Raw genomic sequence first — 11,310 nt, 5'->3', positions numbered from 1 at the left:
GAATATATATTGCTAGTAGCATATGAGTGCTTTGGTTTCCATTCATTTAAAAATTCTTCTCATAAAATAAGTTTCATTGGCCAATAAGTCGGTATTTCCAGGAAATCTAATAACCGGTTTTCCTTCTATAAATACCGAAGCACTGGTCTATTCCTACCACAGTGGGAAATTTAACTCTTGCCCCTTGTAACCTTTTGAAGGTAATTTTTTATCAATGAAATTTTGCACTTAATTTGAAGTCTAAGTTTAAGAGATTTTTTTCATTTCTGAAAGAGACGTTTTTTAGACTATGAAAATACAATTTTTGGGCTTAGTGATTTTTTTCTTATATTTCGAAGTGAGTATTGCCTTTAGAAAAAGTATTTTGTTAATATTTATTATTTTCAAAGTCCGTATGTATTGCGATATTGTGTATTTATATATGTTTCAGGTCTGTCATTACTTTTGCGCAAGTTTAAACAAGAAATATTAACAAATGTCTTTGCAAACTCTGTCATATACTTTTGAACTTTTTTTGGAAAAAAGTGTGTTAAACTGACATTAAATTTGACAGAGTAAATCAAATTAACTAATTAAATTTCATACCTGTGAACACTGCTTCAGGATTCTTAACTTATAAAAAATAATGTTTTTATGTGGCATTATTGTGGAAAGAATTTCTTGCACTTTCAGAAAGCAGCTATTTACAGCTTTTCTATTTCAGTGGTTTAAATTTTTTATCAATTGAACAGTGTCATGAATGAATCTTTATTGATTTTTGCTTCCTTTGAACTGAATTTGAGTTGGAGGTACATCTGAATCTTAATTTTTATGATAAAAGGTCTTCGTAATTTATTGTAAAATCTTGCGAATATCTAGGGAAAAATGATACATAGAAAAATGAATTAGGAGAGAAAAAATCAAGTACATGTATTTAAATCAAAGTTATTTTTTTTTAATTACGAATATCAAAATCAATCAGACTTTACGTCTATGATATATCTTAGAAATTCCGACCAAGGTAAGGTAATTTGCATCAACTCATTGGTTTAAATAAAAATAGTTATATTTATTAAAGCTTTTACGTCCTGATCAAGTAAAGTATCTAAATATAAGACAAATGTGTCAGAATCTTCTAAATAATGAAATAATTATTGTTCACATATGAAGCGCAGTAGATTCGGAAACTTCAAACTTTTTGGTAAAATGCAAAATTAAATAGATCAGAAAAGCAACGGATAAAGAATAGGATTATCTATTGTAAGTCTTAGGTTGATTTAAAAAAAACAATATGGAGTCTTCACAAAACATCTATAAATAGAAAAAAGTATGCCTATCGAACATTAAAAAGTTCAACACTCTCCCGGGTATAATTCATATCTATATGTAAAAATAATTATATAAAAGAGTCTAAGGATAATGACCAAAAAAAAATCTGCTTGAATCATCCTCTTCTGTTGCAGAAATATATATTCCAAACTTTCGCATGAAACATTACCAAAGATTTTCTTATATGAATTTAAGTTTGAAGAATTTTCATTAAATAATGCTTTCTATACAATTCGAAGAGCACTTTGCAAGTACTGTAAGACACAAACACTCGGGTCCGACAAAAAAATGTTTCAAAGTGAACAGTTTGCATCTCTACAGATAGTTTCATATGACGTATTTTCTCTCCAAGTGATTTCCCTTGACCGCCATCTCGGTGGTCAGCCTAATAATTTTACTTCTTTGTCTTACCTAATTCAAGAGGATGAAGCAAATTTATTTGAGGTAAATTTTTTTAAGGAATTAAAATTATGAAATGAAGGAGGCTCTTAGCAAATATACCCGGTATATTTTTCAGAAAGACTCCCTACCCCACAATTGCTAGTAGAAAAGATGTTCAAGTTGGTTGAAGGAATATGAGATTCTAAAATTCATTAATCATGTATACTATTACATGTATTTTGTGTTCCTGATTCTACGGTCTGCACTCATAGACAAATTCTGATAGCGAAAAACATCAAACGAACCCAGTAGCACAAGGTTTTTCTATTATATTTCTTCAGTGAGTCCTTCGCCCTCACTTAACATTCGTCTCCTGATTCGAGGCAAAATGCACTGAAACCTAATATATTATTTTTGTTACTATTAAGTCATTTTTTATTATTCCTACGTCATATTTCATAAGACACTCGTCCTTATATTTACCCTTTTTGTAGCATTTTTCTCCGATTTCTGGTAAAGTAGATACATGTATCTATGAAACATAAGTGCAATTTGTTTCAGGTCTAAAAATATGGAAGCCTCTAAATTTTTGCTTATTGCACTGGTGCTTACAATATGTGCAGTTATCTTTCAACTGATTGGATTAGCGTCGCCTTATTGGATGTTAATTGAGACAACGACATTCAAAAGTAATTCCGGCTTGTGGAAGTCATGTACTGAAATTGTTTTGACTGGAGACACCACGTGCAGCGATGTGACTATACCAGATGGTTATACAGGTACATTCTTTAAAAAAATCTATTATGATTTTTCCTCAGATTTGTTTTTGAATGGGAAGCATTTGATGTAAAAAAATTATTAAACAAAATGGATGTCTAATGTATCTTTTTGAATGTCAGACTAATTCTTAAGGATATTAATAAAAGAGATGAATACAAAATTTGATGTAAAAAAATTATTAAACAAAATGGATGTCTAATGTATCTTTTTGAATGTCAGACTAATTCTTAAGGATATTAATAAAAGAGATGAATACAAAATTCCAAGTTTTCAAAATCAAAGGTAAATACATATATGCTAAACTATTGGGGAAAAAACATTAAATTTAAAACTCTTTTCTGTTGCGTTTTACACATCAGATGTTACCATTAAATAATTATGTATATTTTTAAAGACGATATCAACGCAGCCCGAGCAATGGGCATCCTTGGGTTGCTGGTATTGGTGGCAGCAGCAATCATGACGGTGTTAAAACTGTTCGTTCTAAAAGACATGAAACCGATTTTATTCGGGGCAATTGGTTCAGCTTTAGCTGGAGGTGAGAGACATAATTAAGGAGGTATCTGTGGGATTCTATTTTTTTTTATTTCATTTTGTCATAATTTAAAGGCTCTTATAGTGTTATAAATATACAGCTCCGTTCATTGTTTAAACTCACATGGTTTTTCGCAATAAGGTCACATTGTTCAGATGCAAAATTGTGTAGATAGGCAACAAGATATATTTTAAAGTGATTGTTCAATCCCTTTCATGGCATATACACATTTCTACGCATCTGACTTGAAAAACAAGTATAGTGTGAACAACAAGAGGCCCACGGGCCTTATAGGTCACCTGAGTATGGTGTAAAAAATTTCGAACAATTGAATTTGGTTCCTGTTTTGAACCAGAGGCCATGAAATTCACAATTTTGAAATAGGCACCATTGCTTATTATAATTATACACTTAGCATGCTTACTCTAGTTACTTTATACCCAGAGATATTATATCAGACTAACAAAGAGAAAATGCACTTCCACTTTATAACCAGTTATACACCCCATCCAAAAGGAACCACTGACCCCGGGGCCACTGATTTCAAAATTTTGGAAATTTTTTCATAAATTTTATTTCATCATAAAGGGTTGATTAATACCAAAGAGCAGATTTCAAAGCATTAATTTATTTTCAGACTATGTACCCCCTTCCCCAATACCCTTGACCCACGGGGCATGAAATTAACCATTTTGCTAGATGCTCCCGTTTTCCATCATAAATATATGTACTTAGAACATTGGCATAATACCCTGGAGCAAAGGAAAAGGTTTTCATGTATATATTTCCACTATATAACTATATAATCAAAAGAGCCCCCCAGCCTTACACCAGAACCCCTGACCCTGAGGCCATAAAATTCACAATTTGAAAAGAGGCATTCTTGCTCATTATAACTATGTGCTTAGTTAGTTTATTTAATACCCAAAGGCAGAGCAGAGAAAATTTTCAAAGAAATAATGCATTTTCACTATAGAATCAATTGAGCCCCGCCCTAACACCAGAACCCCTGACCCTGGGGCCATAAAAATTACTGTGGATTATATTCAATTAATTTCTTAATTTTTTAAAGATATATTTTGGCTTCTACTAATGAAAAAAAAACACCTCAGTTTGTTCTTCATAATTAGATATAACCAATAAATTTATTTTTTTCAAAGGTGACTCCACGACAGATCTTAAATTCCCGTCAGGAATATCTGTTTGTCAATAAGGTTTTTGATATATATTTTCCTTGTAAGGATTGTAGTAATAAACTATTAAATCAATCTTATAATTTATTTATATATATTTTTTATAAAATGACGTACTTTTACTGTGTAAGATAATATGTGCCTGTTTCGGATTAAGCGGCTTTAAGAAAAAAAAAAAAAAAAACAAGCTAATTCAGAGAATTCGTGTCCCCCGCTTAGGGAAAAAGTCGGCTCCCCCTGACTGAATTTGTAGAATTATTAAATGTATACATGTATACGGAAGGAAATAAAATACATGTATGTCAATATGCATATAAAGATTTGATTGCTTATTCTTTATTATGTGTATAGAAGATTTTTTATATGGAATATTTATCACACTGTAATGATGATTTTATAACCTCATAAATTTTTCATTTCACATGCTGAATACTATCATTTAGTAAAAAAAAAAAAAAAGAAGGTATTTAGAAAAAAAAAATGAAAGGATCGACTGAGAATCGATCCCGGGACCTCTCACATTCGAAGCGAGAGACATAACCACTACACCACGGTGTCGCTTTACAAGGTGTGAAGTATATGCAGAATTGAAGTCACATACATGTATATATTCATGTTTTCATGTTCGGTATTCTCAAAATTTTACACAATCCATGGTGTTTGATTTATTTAGCCTTTATCAAACAGTTCTAATAGATGTAATAAGAACATAAAGTCCGCTGAGAACCTGTTTTATACGCAATAACTCTCCTCATGCCCCTGCGCTAAAAATAGCGACAAGTAATACTATAAATACTAATATTTAACAAACGGGGCGGGGCACTTTGAGAGGGGCGAGAGACGTCCTAGGGAGTTTTGGTATAAAATTACATTGCATAAGCTCAAAATCTTCTTGAAATATCGCCCGGAAATGATAGTGTTACACACAGACAGAATGTATACATTTACGACCTTGAACTTTGACCTTTTGACCTCAAAATCAACAGGGGTCTTCATTAGGCCACATGGAGTTGTTATGTAAAATTTCATTGCAATAGCTCAAATGGTTCTAGAGATATCGTGTGGAAACGAAAGTTTTTTAACAGACAGAATTTGCTTATTTATGACCTTGACCTTTTGACCTCAAAATCAATAGGGGTCTTCTTTAGTGCATAGGGAGTTGCTATGCTAAATTTCATTGCAAAAGCTCAAAGGGTTCTCGAGATATCGTGTGGAAACGAAAGCGTTACAGACAGACAGAAAGACGGACGGACGGACGGACAGACGGACGGACGGACAAACCCAAATTAATATCCCCCACTTTTCAAGCCGGGGACAAAAAAAAAAAAAAACAAGATGTGTTTGTGAAACACTGATGCCCACGTATGGCAACATATCAAAGATTAAACTTTTCTTAAATGCATATTTAATTAATTGGTACCAAAAGTAGGGTATTCTCACTGGAAAACAATTGTGAAATTTGAAAATAAGCCAATGTTAAAGTTTTTTTTCAATAAGTACAAACTCTCCAAGGTCAAGGTCAAAATGTCAATGCAAATTGGTATCAAATGAAAGGCCTTGCCACGTAGAATACTTATGTAGAGCATGAAAGCCCAAGCCCTAAAAGTTCAGAAGTAATGGCCAAGGTTCAATTTTTTAAAAAGTAGGTCAATTTCCAAGGTCAAAGTTCTTGTTATGAAATGAAAGGTCTTGTCACAAGAATTAGATATGTTAAGTATGAAAGCACTAGCCCTAAACCTTTAAAAGTTATGGTCAAAGTTTGCTTATTTAAAGTAGATCAATCTCAAAGGTCAAGGCCAAAGTTCTTTGTATTTAATAAACGGTCTTCTCACAAGGATTACATTTATGAAGTATGAAAGCCCTATACCTTACCGTTCAAAAGTTATGGCCAAGGTTAAAGTTTTTTCACAAGTACGGAAATCTATAAGGTCAAGGTCAAAGGGTCAAGGTTGTTGGTATCCAATGAAAGGTCTTTTAACAAAGATTACATATGTGAAGTATAAATGTCCTGGTATCTACTGTTCAAAAGATATGGCCAAAGTAAAAGTTTAAAATTTTCATGTATAATTTGGTCAAAATCCAAGGTCAAGGTAAAAAGGTCAAATTTGGTGGTACCCAAAGAAAGGTCTTGTCACAAGAAATACACCTTTGAAATTTGAAAGTCATGGCTCCACTTAATCAAGAGTTAAGGGAAAGGTTAAAGTTTTTGCGGACAAACAGACAAACAGAGAGACAGAGAGAGAGACAATGAGGCAGACAGACGGACACGACAAAAACTATATACCCCCGAAACTTATATACTCCCAAAACTTCGTTTACGGGGGCATAAAAAGAATGAAACTCTATATTTGATTAATGATAATGCGTGGTTGTAGTTCGTTGCCATGGCAACTGAAATGATATTTTTATGATCATTTTCAAAAACTACACAATACCTGCTTTCAGAATAAATAAACATTGGTATATAGAAACATTACAAGAAATACCCGAAAAAATGCATTGAAATCTTAACATCAATTTGTTCAGGAATGCTTAAAATCTGTGCCATGGAAGGGGTTAACTAACATGTAGTTTTGTTTCACTTACTTAAAACATAATTGACGCAAAATAATAGATGGGATTTTGACTTGATCCTGGCTGATATATTCCAAATGGCTTTTCATCGTTTATTGTTAAATGCAGTCCTCTTTGTATTAATTCATTCCTTTGAAAGCAGTCCTTTGCCACATAGAAACAGTGCAGCTCAAGTAACTTCTGTATTTTCTGTACTTTAACATGGCCCTAAGCGAAGGGTGATAACGGTTTTACCACCTGTTTGACTGCAATTAAGTTAAAAAGCTGGTAGGGCCCCTATTTTTAATCCCCCGTAAACGAAGTTTCGGGGGTATATAGTTTTTGTCGTGTCCGTCTGTCTCTCTGTTTTTCTGCAAAAACTTTAACCTTGTCCATAACCTTTGATTTAGTGGAGCTATGACATTCATATTTCACATGTGTATTCCTTGTGACAAGACCTTCTTTTGGGTACCACCAAATTTGACCTTTTGACCTTGAGGATTGACCCACTTTTACACAAAAAAATTTGAACTTTTACTTTGGCCACATCTTATGAACAGTACATACCAGGACATTTATACTTGATATATGTATTGTTTGTGGCAAGGCCTTTCATTGGATACCACCAACCTTGACCTTTTGACCTTGACGATTCACGTACTTATGAAAAAAACTTAAACCTTGGCCATAACTTTTGAACGGTAGGGGATATGGCTTTAATACTTCACACATGTAATTCTTGTGAGAAGACGCTTCATTGGCTACCAAGAACCTTGACCCTTTGACCTTGGAGTTTGACCTACTTTAAAAATACAACCTTGACCATAATTTTTGAAGGGTTAGGAATTGGGGTGTCATATTTCACCTATTAGATCCTTGTGACAAGACCTTTCATTTTATACCAAAAACCTTGACACTTTGACCTTGACCTTTGAATATGACCCTTTTTTACACAAAAATTCCAAATTTTACTTTGACTCTTATTTTTAAACGGTGGATACTAGGAATTTCATATTTAAAAATCAATTTTTATTGGCAAGACCTTTCATTTGAAACCAACACTTTTGACCTTTTGACCTTGACCTTAGAGATTTCCGTACTTAAAAAAAAACTTTAACCTTGGTCATATCTTTTGAACAGTAAAGGCTAGGGCTTTTATATTTCAAATGTATAATCCTAGAGACAAGACCTTTCATTTCATATTTCACATTTGTATTTATTGTGAAGAGTATTGAGAATTAAGAAAAATAATGACTATTGAAAGATTTTTTTCCTTATGTTATATTCCATCATATCATAGATGGAAAATGATGAAATCTTTAAGTTCGTAACTGTATATGTAAAAGAAATGTGAAAAATTGTAAATTAGAACTTTTTGATTTAAAAATTTAATAACGATTTATTTAGACTGAAAATCAATTATCAAAGCATCCGAAAAATAAAACGTTTTGTTGTTGATTTTTTTTTAAGGTTTACATAATTTTTTTTATACTTGAATTTTATGGACTATGTTGTATACATGCCATTGGTAACATGTATTATTACAATTTTTACAATTAACTTCCAGTCTCATTTCATGCTAATCAGTATACAAGATCTTATTTAAAAGTTTGAATTTACTCAGAAAATGACAGAGAATTTCAACAATTACTTTTCCTGGCTGAGCAACAGGCATCCTTAATATCAAGTGAAAGAATCAGTCAATCATTTTTAAGACGAGCTTTGTTATATGCAGATTAACATATTTTTCTCCAGTTAATTACGAATTATTTGTGTTTTCTTTTTTGTAGCGGTGTTTATCCTTATTTCAATAGCAATATATGCAGCCCGAGCGAAGGACTTGTCACCGTTCGACTTCGATTACCACTTTGCTTTCGCCTTTAGCATTATAGGAATGATAGCAGCGATAGGTGCAGGGGCCGTCATGTTGGTTGAGATCATTAAAGGATAACTAAATTGCAAACTACTTTTGTATGAAATATTTTGAAAATAAAAAAAAAGAATTAGACATACTAGCATACAATCCGGTGTTTTTAATCTTTTATAAATATTAGAAATCCGAGTGCAATTAACTCATTATCATCAAATGATATATGAAACTAGATTATAATCAAATGATATATGAAACTAGATTATATTTAAAAAAAAAATTATTTGCCTCATAACGTACGCATACATTGTCCATGTTTGTGTAACAAGTATATAAGAAGCAGGACAAAAAAATTATGTAAAAAAAAAAGTTAATGTAATAATGGGCCGTTATCAGTTTAAATCATCATCGCAAACAAACATCATTTATAATGGATAATGTTATGCATGAAACATTATAAGTCGGTAAATACATCTAACATTCAATTTTGCTTATCTAAAATATAATTTTGAGATACAGCTGATTAATTTTATTTATGTTAGTAAATAACTATCATAAAATCTAATTCAAATAATTTTGCTAAAATTGAAAATCGCTGAATACTATTATTTATTTTTTAATAAAATCATTTAAGCATATATTTTATGTCTGACAAGACGAAAATAAAATCGATATATTTTAGATTCCCTTTATTTACAACAAACAGCAGACGCGTTAATTTTATTTTGTTTGCTTAATTTGGCGCTTCTGGTCGCAATGATCAATTTGCTGGTTTACCACAGAGCTGCCTCACAATCAACCATCAATAAAAAAAATTATCATGACTGTTGTACATGTAATTTTGGGGCCAAAATATCATTAAAGAAGAAGAAAACACTAGAGCACGTGTTAGGCTACTCCATTCATTCGAACTACACACAAAAGATTACACATAATTATGACGTAGAAAACATCAATTACTATGGCAGTATGCATGACAAACGGACACGCACATTTCCGGATTATATACTCAACAACCCCCTTTAAAGATGAATACTATTAAGAGAACGTATAAAAATTTTAAAAAGTTAACTTCCAGGATAAAGTTCGTTAATGTTTCAATGTATGATAAACATCAGACTAAAATAGGAAGCAGATAAATAGAACTTTAGCAATTGCAGCACATGGCAAGATCAAGAACAAAATAATACTTTCATATGACTAGAAACAGCTGAGACACATGAAATCTAATTTTAACTGTTGATCATATGATTAAATATAATTACAAGTCAAGTCTCTGGTTTGGTTTTCGGATACGTTGCAGATAACGATTTGTTATGTTGTCTGGTTTTGGCAGCGGTATCAAGTGTTTCGTACCTAACGGTACTGGTTTTTCTTTCAATAGTGACATGGTAGGTTTCTCAGGAACTTAAAGATATATCGGGCAGCGCACATACAAGGCTAGAGGAAGTTCACTTCGTACATCACTCTGTAATACGATCTATTCCATTTGGTCAACGTGCATGCGCCATGTTGAACCATTCACATCGACTTGATAAGACAATGAACCGGTCCTCGAAGTACGTTTCCTTTAGTCTATCTCCTTCCTTCCCTGTACGGACTAGTTCAGATTGACCATTTTTGAATTCATGGATATGAGGTCTGACATGTTTTGGCACATCATGTTGCTTCTTGTGAACTTTGTCAGTGTTTCTTTTCACAAGCTCTAGGACGTTTCGACCATACATCATTATGGACTGGATTTGCATTCGTTGTTGCGTGAGGAGTTGTGCAATACTTGAAAAGGAAAGCATATTAACTTTTGGTTCGGGGTTAGGGATTTGTTGTTGTCAGCACTTTTGATTGTGCGTTTGAAAGATTGTACAAATCTTTCAGCTTGTCTATTTGTGCGAGGATGGTACGATGTTGTGTGTCTTATTCAATTCTGGGCCATGATTTTTAGCTCTACTGGTCAGAGACCAGAAGAGCTTATGCGATAGTAATGCGTCCGTCGTCCGTCCGTCTGTCTGTCTGTCTGTCTGTCTGTCCGTCTGTAAACAATTTTTCAAAATGCTACTCCTCCTACAGTTTTGGTCTGATTTCAATATAACTTGGCACACAAGTAGACTACACTAAGATACATAATTCTGTATATCGGTTTTTGATTTCGATGAACGGTGTTGCTGTTGTTACTAAAAATAGAAATTTTTGTGAAAATCATTCAAAATGCTACTCCTCCTACAGTTTTGGTCTGATTTCAATATGACTTGGCATACAAGTAGACTACACTAAGATACATAATTCTGTGTATCGGTTTTTGATTTCCGTGAACGGTGTTGCCGTTGTTACTAAAAATAGAATTTTTTTGTGAAAATCATTCAAAATGCTACTCCTCCTACAGTTTTGGTCTAATTTCAATATAACTTGGCACACAAGTAGACTATACTAAGATACATCATTCCGTTTATCGGTTTTTGATTTCGATGAATGGTGTTGCTGGTGTTACTAAAAATAGAATTTTTTGTGAAAATCATTCAAAATGCTACTCCTCCTACAGTTTAAATCTGATTTCAATATAACTTGGCACACAAGTAGATTACACTAAGATACATAATTCTGTTTAGTGGTTTTTGATTTCCATGAACGGTGTTGCCATTGTTACTAAAAATAGAAATAAAAAAATACTTTCAAAATGCTACTCCTCCTACAGT

At 32.6% G+C, this 11,310-nt stretch overlaps 1 protein-coding gene and 1 long non-coding RNA gene across 2 annotated transcripts; one reads left to right on the top strand and one right to left on the bottom strand.

Annotated features, from left to right (window-relative positions):
- Window positions 1-146: 146 nt before the first annotated feature.
- LOC134242090 (uncharacterized) lies at window positions 147-8,773 on the top strand. The gene is made up of 4 exons (XM_062724109.1): window positions 147-200; window positions 2,251-2,468; window positions 2,864-3,007; window positions 8,541-8,773. The coding sequence occupies exons 2-4, from the start codon at window positions 2,261-2,263 to the stop codon at window positions 8,699-8,701; spliced, it is 513 nt and encodes a 170-aa protein (XP_062580093.1). The 5' UTR covers window positions 147-200; window positions 2,251-2,260; the 3' UTR covers window positions 8,702-8,773.
- A 735-nt stretch (window positions 8,774-9,508) lies between these two features.
- LOC134242089 (uncharacterized) lies at window positions 9,509-9,987 on the bottom strand. Its single transcript, XR_009986802.1, has 2 exons — window positions 9,886-9,987; window positions 9,509-9,739 (listed from the first exon to the last, which is right to left on the bottom strand). It is a non-coding gene; the product is annotated as an uncharacterized LOC134242089 (long non-coding RNA).
- Window positions 9,988-11,310: the final 1,323 nt, after the last annotated feature.

Source organism: Saccostrea cucullata, unplaced genomic scaffold, assembly GCF_032062105.1.
Source record: "Saccostrea cucullata isolate Sc308-1 unplaced genomic scaffold, CSIRO_AGI_Scuc_v1 ctg3887, whole genome shotgun sequence".
Classification (NCBI taxonomy): Eukaryota; Metazoa; Mollusca; class Bivalvia; order Ostreida; family Ostreidae; genus Saccostrea; species Saccostrea cuccullata.
Note: the sequence above shows the minus strand (reverse complement) of the source record. Positions and strands in the feature narration are given on the sequence as shown.

Coding starts and splice junctions, on each gene's coding strand:
- LOC134242090 (XM_062724109.1), top strand. CDS start 2,261: ATGGAAGCCTCTAAATTTTTGCTTATTGCACTGGTGCTTACAATATGT. Junction 2,469..2,863: donor TATACCAGATGGTTATACAG/GTACATTCTTTA, acceptor ATATTTTTAAAG/ACGATATCAACGCAGCCCGA. Junction 3,008..8,540: donor TGGTTCAGCTTTAGCTGGAG/GTGAGAGACATA, acceptor TCTTTTTTGTAG/CGGTGTTTATCCTTATTTCA.